Source organism: Wallemia ichthyophaga (genome assembly GCF_000400465.1).
Source record: "Wallemia ichthyophaga EXF-994 unplaced genomic scaffold scaffold3, whole genome shotgun sequence".
In the NCBI taxonomy this organism is placed as follows: domain Eukaryota; kingdom Fungi; phylum Basidiomycota; class Wallemiomycetes; order Wallemiales; family Wallemiaceae; genus Wallemia; species Wallemia ichthyophaga.
Window position 1 is genome coordinate 494,012 of NW_008806276.1, and position 15,073 is coordinate 509,084.

Below are 15,073 nucleotides of genomic sequence, written 5' to 3' on the forward strand. Positions count from 1 at the left end.
GATTGTAACTTATATTTGCATTGTTGCATTTTTCACACTCATACCATAATGATGAGGTCAGATCGGCGGGAATACTTGGTAGTGGGATTCACGAGTATCGTAGCGCTTTCTACGTTGTATGCCATGTACAAATTGAATAAAGAGAATAAGAAGAAGAAGGCTCAGTACAGCCCGATCATAATCGAGGATCATCGACAGATTGCGGACGGGTTGACTGATTTGATTGGTGGGATGGGAGCTGTGTATTTTGGTACTAGCTTATACTCACCTCAGGCAACACACCTCTGATACGGATACCGTCGCTATCGAATGCGCTCGGCGTCGACATTCTGGTGAGCGCTGAGCTTGTACAATACCCGCGCTAATTACTGTTCAGGGTAAATGTGAATTCATGAATCCTGGTGGAAGCGTCAAGGACAGAGTGGCGTTAAAGAGTGAGCTCTTACTGTAATTGGGAACTATCTGCTCACGCGCACGCACTATCCAGTCATACAGGATGCGGAAGACAGAGGCGATCTCGCACCGCATACGAACTCGTGCATTTTCGAAGGAACAGTAGGAAGTACTGGGATATCAATAGCAATGGTATCCAAAGCCAAGGGATACAGAGCAGGTAGGTTGGAATTGTGTACAACACACCCAAATTAACCCCCAGAAGCTATCATAATGCCAGACGACGTCTCGGCTGAAAAGGCTGACCTTCTTGTCAAACTTGGTGCCGAAGTGGAGAAAGTTAGACCAGCATCTATAATTGACAAGAAACAGTTTGTAAATCTAGCGAAAGTGCGCGCATCACAATATACCGAGCGTACGGACAAAGCAGTCGGTTACTTTGCAGATCAATTCGAGCGTCTGAGCAATTGGCACGCACATTATGACGGAACAGCCCCCGAGATTTGGAAACAAACTGAAGATGGTCAGTTCAGCGCATTCGTAAGCGGCGCTGGTACGGGTGGGACTATCAGCGGTTGTGCCACATACTTTAAACAGCGCAATAGCAATATCAAAACCATCCTCGCTGATCCTGAAGGATCAGGTTTGTACAACAGGGTCAAATATGGCGTTATGTTCGCTTCTCAAGAAAAGGAAGGCACAAAGCGACGCCATCAAGTTGATAGTATCGTCGAAGGTATTGGGATTAACAGGCTGACAGCCAATTTTGAGCAAGGGCTGGAACACATAAATGATGCTGTTAGAGTGAGCGATGAGGAAGCTGTTGCTATGAGCAGATATATCATGGCTAATGATGGTCTCTTTTTGGGCTCGTCATCCGCTTGCAATCTCGTGGCTGCGGTGCGAAGTGCAAAGAAGATGGAGAAAGGCTCATCGATTGTCACTATTCTATGCGATAGCGGTGGTAGACACCTTAGTAGATTCTGGGATGACAGCAGGCTGGAGGAGTTGGGCATAAAGGTTAGGAGCGATATATATGATATAATTGCATAGTTACAGATAGATTGATGCATATTTTGATACAGAATAAGGACCAACAGTAACACTAGGCACTAGAATCGTTTCGCTTGTTTTTGTTTCCAAACGGAGTGTGCAATCTTTGCGATAACCGCAAACAAAGCCAAAACAAAAGAATAAGTGATAAAGTTAACGATTGTCTTGAAGAATGTCTTGGATTTAGCTTTCTTAGTGTTGCGCATTTTTTCTTGAGCGCGATGATTTACGCCTCTCTCCGCAATCTCGTTGGTGTCAACAGAGATGATATCATGGTTATCTGCGATTTCGCCTGTAATAGAACTGAAACCGAGGTAAGGGTGGAGTGGAAGTTGAACATCTTCAATCATAAAACACTCCTCCCACTCGCCCCACTTCTTTGTTTGTACTTCAAGCTTGATATATTTAGATTTCAAGTAAGAGAATCTAGCTTTTGGTGTAACTTCCGCTTTACGGAACTTGAGAGAGCAGCCATCAAGGCTTTGATCCTGGCCGTCGGTGCTGGTATCGTAGAGAGTGCGGCCATCACCTAACATGGCAGATATTCTAGGGAAGGGGTATGAGTGACGACTGTTTGCGTACGTGTCGAAGAAGACACCGAGACCATAGAAGTTGTTGACGCTGCCAAAGACTTCGCCCTCTTTGTTCCTCCCCTGAGTGAGCCACATAGCGAATCCATCGCCATACATGTGATTGTTTCTCCCACCGACTTTAAACTCGAATTCAACTTGGTAGCTGGAAACGGTGATTGGAAGCCTCGACCAAATCCAGCCACGCTCGGATTGCTTATCTTGTGTGAGGCGTATATGATTATTAGCGTCTATAATTGTCGATCCACCAAAATCCCACCAACGATTGCTGGAGCCGTGTGAGTTGGCAGGAGAACGAGGAAACGGACTCACTTGAGCTCTTGATCAACGTAAGGAGCAGATATCGAGTGCGTGCGTAGTCTGTGGTTTTGATTAGGAATGCGGATGAGTAGAGAAGAAACGCAGACTTTGTGGTAACGTCGACATCCCTTGAACCGGGACTATCCTTGTACGTCGCAGACAGTACGAGACCAGCAAGGAATGAAATTCCAGCGAATAATTTCATTTACGATCGTCGTCGTCGGGTGTTGAGAAGGAAATGCTTCTTGATTCTGTCCATGTCATTCATCGCAAGGGGAATCAAAAACAGAGGGATATCTCCTCGCTTTCAACCGATACGCACGTTCAAGTTATTTATTAGACTGTCAAATGGCTCATTTAGGTCTCCCTCAGAGGCTTTGACCGTCGCAAGAGTACTTGAGGAGAAATATGGACGCGTGACAAGCATACAGTTTGCTAGAAATCCTGATACACATCAGCTTCTCAATCATGGTTGGATTGAGTTTGATAATGATAGCCCTGACCTAGAAAAGCCTTTCATACAAGTCCCGATACCGAAATCCAGTCCGAAGAGTAACCTCACTACTTCATTGGAGGATATTAGGCAGGCTTTTACTAGAAATCCTGTCAACGATGCACAGAAGATATTGGAAATCAAATTAGAGCTTGCGATTGGTGAGTTAGATGGCTACAGAATCTACAGATACTAAATTCTGCTTAGAAAATCAAGTTGTTGATAAGAAAACGAGTACTATTGATTTAATCAGTCGGTATGAGTCTATGTTGCGTTTTAACGGTTTCAAGGGCAGCTTAGAAGGTATTAAGAAGGATATCGAGTTGAAATTGGAGAGCAAAGGTGTTGATACAAACCAGCTCCAGCGGAAGTATCTCATTGAATTAGAGAATCAAAAGAAGTCTGAGGAAGCAACACCTGCTATAGAAACACAAACGAACGTCTCTGATCAGGACTACCATACGCTTGCCACTCAATCTGCTTCATTCACACCTGCAACACCTAGATTACAGCTGAGTAGACGTAAGCAGGTTGTACCTGAGAAGACAGAGACGGAGACGGAGACAGAGACGGAGACACAAGCACAAAGACAAGCAGAAACAGATACTAATAAATCACCTGTTTCATCAACATCGACATGGACAGCGCCCGCATCTCATTCTGTAAAAGCAGATAACACAAAATCTGCTTCAGAAGAGAAAGCGTTCAGGGCAGGTATAGAAGCACATAAGCGAGCACTTGAATTGCAGGAACAGAAGGAAAACGAGCGTCTGGAGGCTGCAGAGAGTGAAAGATCTCAATCCAAGGAGAAAAAGAGATCAATTTGGAATTTATTTGGGTGATGAAGCAATGAGTGGCTAAATAGGATCAGCAATTGTACCACAAGATTCACACTTTCTTATAGATTCATTTGAAATCCAGTTGTTGATCAAAGGTTTCAGTTGAGTGCCGAGATCAGTAACGTGGAATGATTCTTCGCGTATGATAGCGCCACCATTTGGATTATCAGCAGTGACATGTGAAGGGTTCTTGCAGTACCATCTCAGTCTATCGATGGATTTGCTAGGTCTGACTCGTTCAATGACGACACCGATAGTGTCAGCGAATCTGACTGGATTGTGGGGGGTATTCGGTGGGAGTAAGAACATGGAGCCCTCGTCGATGATAATGTCCTTGAATTCGCCATTGTCGACAACTTTAAGGCACATGGATCCCTGGTGGAGCGGAATAAGCCAGTGTAGCTAACAAGCCAAACACCGTATACAGCCACCCACTTTATACTGATAAAACCATTCCTCCGTCTCATTTACGTGATAATCGTTTCGAGCATTTGGGCCACCGACGAGCATTACAATGTTATCTTGCCCGGAGTACGCGCAGAAGTTGTTAACCGGTGGCTTCAGCTTGTCTTTATTCTCCTCGACCCATTTTTGAATATTTATTGGTGGCAACAGTGTCATCGCGGTTTGTAATAGACACTCACTAAGAGATCAGACTGGGATTTACTGGTATCTAGAAAATGTAAATATTTGTAAAATAAACCTAAATGCCACTCACACCAACATCTTCAGGACAGCCCCCACTCAACCGCTCTCCTTCCCGTTACCGCCGACCAGGCAGAGCGAAATCACGCTGATGATTGATAACTACGACAGCTTCACTTATAATCTTTATCAATATCTTACCATCTCCGGCGCTAACATTGTCGTTGCACGTAATGACAAGATATCCATCTCTGAAATCGAGGCATTGCGTCCGAAGAACATCGTAATTTCACCTGGTCCTGGTCATCCTAGCACTGATTCAGGCATTTCTAGGAATGTCATCAAACATTTTGCAGGTAAAGTTCCTATCCTCGGCGTATGCATGGGGATGCAATCTATGTTTGATGTTTACGGTGGCCATGTTAGCCATGCTGGTGAAATTATTCATGGAAAGACTTCAGCAGTTAAGCACGATGGTAGAGGTCTTTTCAAAGGCGTTGCTCAGGATATCGAATCAACCAGATATCACTCACTCGCACCTGAATTGACTTCTTTCCCTCCTGAACTAGCCCTTACCGCTTCAACTAAGCACTCTGGCGTTGTTATGGGTATTCGTCATCGTAGATTCACCGTTGAAGGTGTCCAATATCACCCTGAATCTATCCTCAGTGAAGGCGGTAGAAAGCTTCTCGAAAACTTCCTCCTCTTGAAGGGTGGTTTATGGACTGAGAACCCTGAATTCGGCGTTGGTGACGAGAAAGCTCCAAAAGTTGAAGCTGATAAGAGCGTTAATGGCGTCGGTGCATCTCCACACTCAAAATCACAATCAAAACTACCAACGATACTCGACAAGATTAAGCAACAACGCTTATTAGACATCGAAGAATCAATAAACACACCTGGCAAATCTCATTTCAACATCAACGAGTCTTTAGAGTTAGATTTAGCACCACCCCAGATCAGTTTCAGTGACAGAGTAAAACAAAATCCAGCAAGACCAGCTGTAATGGCTGAGATAAAGCGTGCATCGCCCTCTAAAGGTCTGATCGCGCCAAATGCAAACGCAGCGACTCAAGCCAAGTCCTACGCTCTCGCAGGCGCCTCAGTCATTTCCGTTCTCACCGAGCCTAAATGGTTTAAAGGCTCGCTTCAAGATATGAGAATGGCAAGGGCTGCGATAGACGGTATGGCGAATAGACCCGCCATCCTCCGCAAAGATTTCATTCTTGACATATATCAAATTGATGAAGCTAGATTATATGGTGCTGATACAATTTTGTTGATTGTTGCTATGCTGTCGAAAGAAAAGTTGGTAGAATTATTCGAATACGCTAGATCTAGAAGTATTGAAGCGTTAGTTGAGGTCAACAATGCAAATGAAATGGAGCTCGCCATAGAGATTGGCTCAAAAGTTATTGGAGTGAACAACCGCAACCTACACGATTTCAACGTTGATATGTCGACTACTTCGAGACTAGCTGATATGGTAAAAGATAGAGACATATCATTATGCGCTTTATCAGGAATCACAGGCAGGAAGGATGTCGAAGCCTATCTTGAGCAAGGCGTAGATGCCGTTTTGGTTGGTGAATCACTGATGCGTTCATCTGATCCAGATGAATTCATAAGGGAGTTGACCAACACGCCAGCAAAAGAAGAGGATTACAAAGGACCACTAGTTAAGGTTTGCGGGATTTCTACAATCACTGATGCGCTGGTAGCCAAAGATTCTGGTGCAAATTTTATTGGGATGATCTTCGCAGAAGGCAGCAAGAGGAAAGTGACGCTGCAGCAAGCCAGAGATATCTCATTAGCTGTGAAGAACTCTGCCAACGCTTCAAATACTGTGTTTGAAGGTGTGCATTCTTCCGAATACAACGACACTTGGTTCGATTACCAAGCACGAGTGATAGAATCTGCGTCGAGAATACGTCCACTTCTCGTCGGAGTGTTTCAAAATGCCACACTCGAAGCAATTCTCGAAGCAGTACACAATGTACCTCTCGACATTGTACAGTTACACGGCAACGAGCCTATAGAGTGGACTCGGATGATACCTGTCCCAACGATTAAAGTGTTCCACATATCAGGATCGGATGAGGCTCACCAGCTGCTTAACCTCCGTCAGAGCGGATACCACAGCATGAGTCTACTGGACACGGCTGTTCCCAACTCACAGCTCAGCGGCGGCGCTGGTAAAGCGTTCGACTGGAAGATAACCAAACAGATAAATACACATCGCCTTAACTCAATTCCTCTCATTGTCGCCGGTGGACTCACACCCGAAAATGTGCAGGAAGCCGTCGAGGTATCGAAACCATGGGCTGTGGATGTAAGCTCAGGTGTGGAGACGCAAAGCAAGAAGGATGTAGTTAAGATAGTAGAATTTGTGAAAAAGGCTAAAACTCTTAAATAATTTATGTTTCTTTCATTGTTAGATACGCCCACGTCGACGGAGAAAGATGGCGGAGAAGAAGGACGCGACGCGCACGCTTGGTGTCGGAGAGCTAGAATGGCCGCGGAAGATATTTCATTCGAGTATAGGTGGGTTTATAGTGTGCGGAGTGCATCACTAACACACCAACGCACATGCACAGGTCCATTAGCAATCGGACTCTATGTTAGTAAGATTTCGATGACGCACATTCTGCGCATTCTCACGATCACTCTCTTGGTTATTCTCGTTATTGATCTCTTCCGCTTGCGTTCTACTACAATTGGCAAGGGGCGTTTCGCGAATGCGTACGAATCTGTGGTGGGTACGCTGATGCGCGAGAGCGAGCGCCAGAAACTCAACTCAACTATTTGGTATCTCCTCGGTGCGATCATATCAGTAGCGTCATTCAAACGCGATGTGGCTATTGCGTCTATATCTATCCTTGCTTTCGCAGACACTAGCGCATCTACGGTGGGAAGAGTGTTTGGTAGATACACTGTTAGGTTGCCCTCGCCGCCTTTCGCCGAGAAGAAGAGTCTGGCTGGGTTCTTGGCAGCTTTCGCTGCTGGCGCTTTTGTTAGTTGGCTAATATGGGGTTGGCAGGTCGTTGACGGTGGGTCTATTGCTGAGGCTGGTCGTCACTCTTTGGATACACTTAGCTGGAATGCATCGGGTAAACTCACTTTGCCATCTTTGATGCTCGCTGTCGGCGCTATTAGCGCTTTTACTGAGTCGCTCGATGTCCATGGCCTCGATGACAACCTTACGCTGCCTGTATTATCGGGTCTGCTTATTACTCTCTTGCTCAAGTAGCCTGAGTAGCTGGAATCTCGTAAACACCCTCGCATACCCTTTCAACAGGATAGATTGTACACACTAATATTTAATGACCCTAAGCTATATACAAAGATGCTTATTTATTTAAAATGTACAAACGAAATTACAAAGTTTATCTGCTAAAAGTGAAAGGTTTCCATTTTACATAAGAATTAGCTAGTTTCACTTGCGTGGCTTTGACAAAAGCTCAACTAGACTGAATGACGATAAGAGTGCAAGAAGTGTCAGCTCCACTTTAAGAGGCATATAGCTTTCCACGGCTGCCTGGCTATTGAACGAGACGATCAGAGCGAGTCTGACAAGAGTGAATGTCAATGGAGAGAACACACTCTTGTCGAAGTTTATTAAGACTGATGGAATGAAAGGAACGATTAAAGAGTAAATGAGAAACTTCTTGACGGGATTGACAAAGGGTGGCGTAAGCAGTGACTTTGCATATGGTAGCTTTACTCTGATGTAGTTAGTGGTGTACTTTTGAACAGGCTCTGGGACGTCGATGCGATGGATGCGGATTGGTGTGACGGAATAGAGAACCACGAAGAGTTCTAAGAGTAATCCAGCCAACAAGAGGTGCTGACTGTCAGATGTCCACCTTTGGACTGAATTTATAGTATTTATAGTGCACTTGCGCAGCTTTACGGCGTATTGGCTGAATGAATTGACCATATCTTGAGCCTCTGATTCTATTTCATGAGCAGCGTCTATGGTGTGCTCCTTGACAGCTTCGATGGAGTCATGCGCAGCTTCTTGTATGGTGTCAGCCTTGGCGATGCTAGCTCTCTTGACAGAGCTGAATGAGGTAGAGCTTGGTGACGCGTGGGGGATGTCCACTGAACTTTCTCTCGCCTGAACTGGGACGGAAGTGGCACGTGGCTGGACATGGACACGGGCATCAGGAGATCCCGATGAGCTGAGCTCACTTCCATCATCATCGACTTCTTCATTCACGGCGACAGATTTCCTTGATCTTTGTTTCAGTGTGAGTAGAATCTAAGTGAACATAATTTTAACATACTTCCTACGCGTATCTGTAAAGTAAGGAGCGAAAAGTGGATCGTCCTTGAGGGAGTGCTCATTCTTACGTAGATGATCCCTTATATTCTCAATAAGTTTATCTCTGTTGAGTTGATCGGTTTCAACGCCTAGCTTTGTACCGAGATCGACGAGTTCTATGAAAAGTATATCAGCGCACACACAAAGACGCGCGTATAACAATCTCACCTGCTTTCCTCTTAGATTTAATTCCCGTTAAGCTTATGTTATTTGCCATTTTATTTTACTGATGAGTGTTGAGGAGAGACGGGCGACGCGCATTGAGTGCTCGTTTAGGTTAAAACTCAAGACGCGTTTGGAAATCTTTTACGACGACGACGATGGACTCACGCAGACGGACGATATTATCATCGCAGCAGTCGCAGCACGTGCAGGAATCAAACATACCAGTCCCGCCGTCTGCACTCAAACAGAAATCAAGATATCAGCTGCAGCAGCCACAGCGCTTATCAACAATACCTAGGCATTCATTAGCACAGTCTAATAGCCAGGATAACTTTATGCCTTCTGCTTCACGTAACGATGCTGGTATATACGGCAGGCAGTCACTAGCACCTCGTATGCCGCCACCCAGGTTAGTTTGGCGTGTAGATTAATACGCGTAGCACTCACACCCATGAAGCATTCAAAGATCATCCGTTTATGGAAGACAGTCAATCGCTCCCTCAGCATCACACCACCAAATATCTTCCTTCTTACCACCACCGCGTCCTTTACCACGTGATCCACGCCCACTTAAAGACCGCAACTACATCAATGAGCTTAAGGAGCTTGTCCACAAACACCTCCTCGAATGCGGTTATCCATTTCCAGTTACAGCGAAAACACTAACATCGCCAACTACGAAAGACTTCCAATCCATGTTTAGATTCCTCTACACGGATATACTCGATCCTGCTTTCATTTGGGCTAAAGACTTTCACGGAAAACCTCGTAAATTCGAAGAGGAGGTTCTTATGATACTTCGGGATTTGAGGTATCCCGTTGCAGATTCTATTTCTAAAACTCAATTACAAGCAGCTTCTGCGCAACATATCTGGCCTAGTATGTTAGCAATGCTTTCGTGGCTCGCTGATATGACGCGCACAATGCAGCATTGGTATACACCTGATGTATGCGATGATCCTCAATTAGCACATCCCGCAGATATTTATCCTCCTGATATCCCAAATTGGTATGAGAAAGTTAGCTACGAGTATGCCTCATCGACCTATGTTGCTTTCCTCCAGAATGAGGATGAGTTTCCTAACGAGAATGCCGAATTGGAAGACATCTACAAAAGACAGGATGATGAAATACTCAAAGAGGTGGAAGAACTTGAGAAGGAGAACCAGATTCTTCGCAAGGATTTAGAGAAACTCGAACAATCTCCTTCACCGCTAGCCGAAGCTACTGAGGAGTTACAAAAGATGAAATCTGATAAAGGGAAATTCAAACAGTTGATTCAGCATTTCGAAGAGAAAAAGTCAAAGACGGAAACCATCATAAGCAAAATGCAAGCGGCGGTTGAGGCACTTGAGAAGGAGCTTAACGAGCAGGAAGCTGAGAATGACAAGGTCAGCAAACAGGTAGAAGCGCAAAATCTCACGCCTGAGGAAATAGACCGGATGAAATCAACACGCGTGCAGCTCTCCGACACGCTCGACAAACACCGTCAACAGATTGAGAAAATAAAGAAATCAAACTGGGATTTAGAAATAACTTCTACAAAAGTAGCAGATAATCTCGAGAGCGTTGTGAAAACATACACGGAATTATGCGAGAGGATTGGTATAATTCCAGGTCCACCACCGGAAAAGTACATGAACATTCAATTTGACTTGGACTACAGTAGAGCAGCAGCTACGCCTTCGGAGATGTTCTCATCAACTGATATAAAAGGTGCAATCAAGAATGCTCTAATTGGAATGAGGAAAGATGCAACAGATAAACACGTCGAGGTGGAGAATGACAACATTATCTATGCGGAGGATTTGCAGCGCGCTGAAGAGCTTGTCGTTGAATCACAAGAAAAAGTTCAAGATATACAAGCTAAATTGGAGACAACCAAGTCACAGACTGATGATGAAAAGTCACGGATGCAAGCTGAAGTGTCAGCATCTAACACAGAAATGAGAGAAGCTGAACAATTGCTACACGACGCTCAAGCTAATGCACGCAAAGGTGTACTTGCACTCGATCAACGCTACCAATCGCTTATGTTTCAGTATGACAATTTGCTCTCTACTACACAAAATACACAACAGGAGCTATCACAAGAGATTGTGTCTATCGTCACTGAAATAATCAACCTCAAGCAATACGTCGGTCGCGTTCTAGAAGATCTTCAGAAATTTGTCGAGGAGAATTAAAACATTCACCTGGATTGCACACCTATTTAATAATCTGTTTAGTGTATAAATCTGTTGTAATAACAAAATTAATAAGGAAATAATACTTTTAAATCTTTTTGTCTAAATTCACCCACTCTACGCCCAAACGTTACCCATCACGTCATCAAGAGAGGTAGGATTAGCCGGAGGTGGTGCAGATGATGGAGGGGTGGGTGGTTTGTTGGCGCTGACTGACCAAATGTCGTCGACTTGAGGTGCGGATGTTGGTGCTGGGGAGCTAGCAGCGGTGAGTGAGGTGTGAGCAGTGAGTGAGGTAGGATCGTGCGCTGGCGCCGGTGCACTCCATACATCACCATCCAATCCCAGACTGTCGTTTGCAGGTACTTTTGGTGAAGGTAGGGAAGACGCGCCAAACGAGTCCCAAAGATCGCCCGAATGTGATTTAGTATTAGAAGAGGACGGATGCATCGATTGTGATGGTAATGCTGATGGTGGTGGTGATGTTGCTGGGTTTGCTTCTAGTGCGCCGGCCCCGTCAAATAATGAAGGTGTGGATACGACAGGCTCAGCCTTAGTCTCTGAATCAGACATTGGTATTGGATCTGGCGTTGACCAGACATCCTTCTCGTGGCTGTCCGTGTCGGTTTTGATGTTGATGTCAGGCTCTGCCTCGGGAGATGGTATGGGGTCAGGTGTAGACCACGCGTTGTCAGCTGCGAATAGATCTCCGCTCTATAGTATATTCGTTAGCACACCATCAATGCACAATGGAATTTGCCACACTCACAACCGCGTTACCACTCTTCTTCTTCGGACTGCTCACATCGATACTGCCACCCGAGGTCGACTGAAATGCGCTGAAGGGATCGGATGTCAGCTTAGATGGAGCTGGTATATCATTCAGATTGGACGGTATATCAGCAAATGGACTACCGCTTGAAAATTTGCTGCTTGTGTCTGAATAACCAGAATCATTGAGGTTGATATTGCTTGTACGTGAAGATGAGAAAAAGTCATTGAATGACGTGGTGTTTGAGGTATTGAAAGATAATGAAGTCGTAGGTTGAGGTGGTGGTGCAGAGAAGTTATTCGTTAGTTCTATTTTCCCAGGTCTGTTTTTAGAGTCTACAGTTTGCGCCTTGTATGATTTGGTTGGATTGGGTGGAGGAGCTGCCCAGCTACTACTGCCCCAGTCGTCAAAAGCGTCGAAAGCTTCAGCGTTGCTATCGTCAGCACTTGTGGTAGGACCCCAGTCGTCGTCATCGAGGAGGTTCTTCTGTGGTGGTATAGGGGCTGTCGAAGCGCGCGGTGGTGCATGTGTGTTTGTGTTTGTTTGCATTTGTGCTTGTGCAACGGGTGCACCTCCAAAGCCACTACCACTGCCACCTAGTAAATCAAATGAGTTGGCTGTGTTGGTTAGAGTGCTTGCCGTGTTCGTGCCCCACAACGCACTCAGTGCGTCAGAGCTCTGGCTTTGGGTTGTGGATTGAGGTTGTGAGCGTGAACCCGCACCCAAGTTGAGGCTGGAGAATGGATCGCTCATATCATTCGTCTGTGGCTGCACAGGTTTGGAATTACTTGGAGGTTTAGCGAAGAGGGACATGATGTCCTGCTTGTTTGCCTTCTTAACGGTGTTAGTGGGAGATGTTGCTGTCATATCGAGATCAAGGAGGCCGTTGTGAGGTGCTGTATCATTAGCGGTGGTGGTAGTACTAGTAGTGGTAGTAGTATTGGTAGTAGTAGCACCGCTTTTACCGCTTTTACCAGCTGGTTTAGTAATCTGCCGCGTGTTGATCTGCACTTTGGGCAGGGATTTGGGAGCAGGTGCGATATCGATGAGGGAGGATTGAGAGTGATCTTGGGTGGGAGCTTTACGTGGTGCGCTACCCGCACTGACACCCTTCTGTATTTGAGTGATAGGGTTATTCACGCTGGCTGAAGTGCCACCGGAGCCAGTCTCTAGCATTCTGGGATCAGAAGGGAGGGGACCATTGCGAGCCCACTTTCTACCGTCGTATTTAGAGCGAATGAAGGACTCAATTCTGTGATCTGGAACGACGTGGCCAGGTTTAAGATGAGCCTGCCAGTACATATTCGCAAGGCGGTTGCCCCACTTGAGCATGCACTGTATTTGCTCAGGCGTCCACATATCGAGATCAACGCTCTTTACGCGGGATATGTGTGTTCCCATGGAGCGGTGTACGCCTGAGCAGCGAATACAGACAAATACACCGAGATTCCAACTTGCCCAGCGTGGATCTTTGTTGGAGCAGTCAGCGCACTTTCTGTTGTGTGGATCTCTGAGGAGTGTGCGGAGGATGTGGACTGGGAGATGGGGATTAGATTAGATTAGATTGCTTGCGCAACTCGAACTCACGATGCTTATCTGCAGTTGCCTTATCTTGTCGCTGGCGTGTGGACATAAGCAGATGGTGGTTCAAGAACAACAACCAAGATGAGAATCACGGTCGTTGGATTTATTTGTTTCCTGGGATTTTCATTGGCTATTCAATACACTCCACGCACTCTGCGTAGCCATCTTAACCTGGATATCGATATTACCACTTTCCCCGCATACACCGCCAACCACTTCCACAACCGCGTAGACCACTACAACGAATCCGACACGCGTGATTTTCCTCAGCGCTACTGGGTTAACAGCCGCCACTACGACGGTGCCCCCAATCCTCCTATTTTCCTCCTCGAGGCAGGTGAGACAGACGGGGTAGCCCGACTCGACGCTCTCGACCGCGGGATTGTCAATCATCTTGCACAAGCCACCAATGGTATTGCAATTGTCCTCGAGCACCGCTACTATGGTGATTCTCTCCCCTTCAAAATTTTCACCCAAGACACTCTGCGCTACCTAACCTACAACCAGTCATTAGAGGATAGTGTGAAATTTGCGCGTGATTTTCATACTCTGTACCACCCTCACAGTGCCAGCTTGAACACCGCACAATTGAACCACTCGCGCTGGATCGTCTATGGGGGCAGCTACGCGGGAGCACGAGCCGCACACCTACGCACGCTTCACCCTGACGTATTTTTTGGTGGGATAGGCAGCAGTGCTGTTGTGCACGCAGAGGATGATTACTGGCGGTATTTCGACATGATACGGCTGCATCAGGATGGTGGCTGCGTTAATGCACTCAGTCAGGCCGTACAACTCATCGACGCTGTCCTCGATCTTCCCTTGGCTCTCCCCAAACACGCACTCAAACGTCTCTTCGGTCTAAGCGGGCTGTCCGACGAGGACTTTGTCGATACCATCACATATCCCCTCGCTTTCGTGCAGGGTGAGAACTGGGATGAGGAGGTGTCTGCACATGAGTTCCAGTCGTTCTGCAACGCTACTGCGGGTGATGGACTGGTGAAACGACTGCTTACTTTCACTCCCAATTTCACTCTCATTCCTACTTGCCCACCCTCAGCCTCACTCCCACTTGGCCACGCGGCTTACGCTCTCGTACAGTATGCGTGCTGGATAGACAAGCACGTGGCAACGCAGCTGCGAGCGGCCCAAGTGAGAGACAGGGATGCAACCAACGCCGACGCCAGTGCACCATCGAGCATGCGCGCATGGGGGTATCAAGTATGTACGCAATGGGGGTATTTCCAAGGAGCGCCTCCTGTGACAGCGCGTGAGGCCTATGCACACAGACTAGTATCGAAGCGGCTCACCCTAGAGCAGACGTCGAGCTACTGCCTGCGCGACTACAATATTACCCACCGGCCGCATATAGAGGAAGTGAACTCGTTGGGTGATTTTCAAACACACGCCCATCGCCTCGCATTTATCGACGGTAGTGCAGATCCATGGAGAGAGGCGACGGCGCATTCATCTCGAGCTGCTGATCGCCTCGATAGCATCGGTGAGCCTTCCATTGTGATTCCTAAAGGCACACACCACTGGGATGAGAATGGCTGGTTGGATCGCACGCAGGAGCCACCGCTTATTAGAAATGTGCATGACTACGCTGTTTCTTTCGTGTCGAGTTGGTTGGAGGAGCGTGTATAACATGATAATAATATAATATAGCCACACTAGCAACACTAGTAGACATGATGCATGATATAGTATAGCACTAATGGGGTAT

At 46.4% G+C, this 15,073-nt stretch overlaps 10 protein-coding genes across 10 annotated transcripts; 6 read left to right on the forward strand and 4 right to left on the reverse strand.

Annotated features, from left to right (window-relative positions):
• Positions 1 to 48: 48 nt before the first annotated feature.
• Positions 49 to 1,446, forward strand: J056_002922 (Cysteine synthase 2; the record flags this gene model as incomplete). The annotated part of the gene is made up of 5 exons (XM_009268226.1): positions 49 to 226; positions 274 to 332; positions 377 to 434; positions 488 to 613; positions 656 to 1,446. The coding sequence occupies 5 exons, from the start codon at positions 49 to 51 to the stop codon at positions 1,444 to 1,446; spliced, it is 1,212 nt and encodes a 403-aa protein (XP_009266501.1).
• Positions 1,447 to 1,505: 59 nt separating this feature from the next.
• Positions 1,506 to 2,541, reverse strand: J056_002923 (L-type lectin-like domain-containing protein; the record flags this gene model as incomplete). Its single annotated transcript, XM_009268227.1, has 3 exons — positions 1,506 to 2,304; positions 2,349 to 2,396; positions 2,444 to 2,541. 3 exons carry the CDS (start codon positions 2,539 to 2,541, stop codon positions 1,506 to 1,508), a joined length of 945 nt encoding a protein of 314 aa, XP_009266502.1.
• Positions 2,542 to 2,593: 52 nt separating this feature from the next.
• Positions 2,594 to 3,671, forward strand: J056_002924 (uncharacterized protein; the record flags this gene model as incomplete). Its single annotated transcript, XM_009268228.1, has 2 exons — positions 2,594 to 2,990; positions 3,037 to 3,671. 2 exons carry the CDS (start codon positions 2,594 to 2,596, stop codon positions 3,669 to 3,671), a joined length of 1,032 nt encoding a protein of 343 aa, XP_009266503.1.
• A 46-nt stretch (positions 3,672 to 3,717) lies between these two features.
• Positions 3,718 to 4,178, reverse strand: J056_002925 (3-hydroxyanthranilate 3,4-dioxygenase; the record flags this gene model as incomplete). The annotated part of the gene is made up of 3 exons (XM_009268229.1): positions 3,718 to 3,726; positions 3,792 to 4,043; positions 4,104 to 4,178. The coding sequence occupies 3 exons, from the start codon at positions 4,176 to 4,178 to the stop codon at positions 3,718 to 3,720; spliced, it is 336 nt and encodes a 111-aa protein (XP_009266504.1).
• A 286-nt stretch (positions 4,179 to 4,464) lies between these two features.
• J056_002926 (Anthranilate synthase component 2) lies at positions 4,465 to 6,729 on the forward strand (the record flags this gene model as incomplete). Its single annotated transcript, XM_009268230.1, has 1 exon — positions 4,465 to 6,729. One exon carries the CDS (start codon positions 4,465 to 4,467, stop codon positions 6,727 to 6,729), a length of 2,265 nt encoding a protein of 754 aa, XP_009266505.1.
• Positions 6,730 to 6,775: 46 nt separating this feature from the next.
• J056_002927 (CTP-dependent diacylglycerol kinase 1) lies at positions 6,776 to 7,563 on the forward strand (the record flags this gene model as incomplete). The annotated part of the gene is made up of 2 exons (XM_009268231.1): positions 6,776 to 6,857; positions 6,911 to 7,563. 2 exons carry the CDS (start codon positions 6,776 to 6,778, stop codon positions 7,561 to 7,563), a joined length of 735 nt encoding a protein of 244 aa, XP_009266506.1.
• A 186-nt stretch (positions 7,564 to 7,749) lies between these two features.
• J056_002928 (uncharacterized protein) lies at positions 7,750 to 8,857 on the reverse strand (the record flags this gene model as incomplete). Its single annotated transcript, XM_009268232.1, has 3 exons — positions 7,750 to 8,554; positions 8,603 to 8,756; positions 8,809 to 8,857. 3 exons carry the CDS (start codon positions 8,855 to 8,857, stop codon positions 7,750 to 7,752), a joined length of 1,008 nt encoding a protein of 335 aa, XP_009266507.1.
• A 103-nt stretch (positions 8,858 to 8,960) lies between these two features.
• Positions 8,961 to 10,991, forward strand: J056_002929 (putative kinetochore protein NDC80; the record flags this gene model as incomplete). Its single annotated transcript, XM_009268233.1, has 2 exons — positions 8,961 to 9,214; positions 9,263 to 10,991. 2 exons carry the CDS (start codon positions 8,961 to 8,963, stop codon positions 10,989 to 10,991), a joined length of 1,983 nt encoding a protein of 660 aa, XP_009266508.1.
• Positions 10,992 to 11,108: 117 nt separating this feature from the next.
• Positions 11,109 to 13,396, reverse strand: J056_002930 (uncharacterized protein; the record flags this gene model as incomplete). Its single annotated transcript, XM_009268234.1, has 3 exons — positions 11,109 to 11,705; positions 11,761 to 13,298; positions 13,351 to 13,396. The coding sequence occupies 3 exons, from the start codon at positions 13,394 to 13,396 to the stop codon at positions 11,109 to 11,111; spliced, it is 2,181 nt and encodes a 726-aa protein (XP_009266509.1).
• Positions 13,397 to 13,428: 32 nt separating this feature from the next.
• J056_002931 (putative serine protease EDA2) lies at positions 13,429 to 14,994 on the forward strand (the record flags this gene model as incomplete). Its single annotated transcript, XM_009268235.1, has 1 exon — positions 13,429 to 14,994. The coding sequence occupies one exon, from the start codon at positions 13,429 to 13,431 to the stop codon at positions 14,992 to 14,994; it is 1,566 nt and encodes a 521-aa protein (XP_009266510.1).
• Between the last annotated feature and the right edge of the window lie 79 nt (positions 14,995 to 15,073).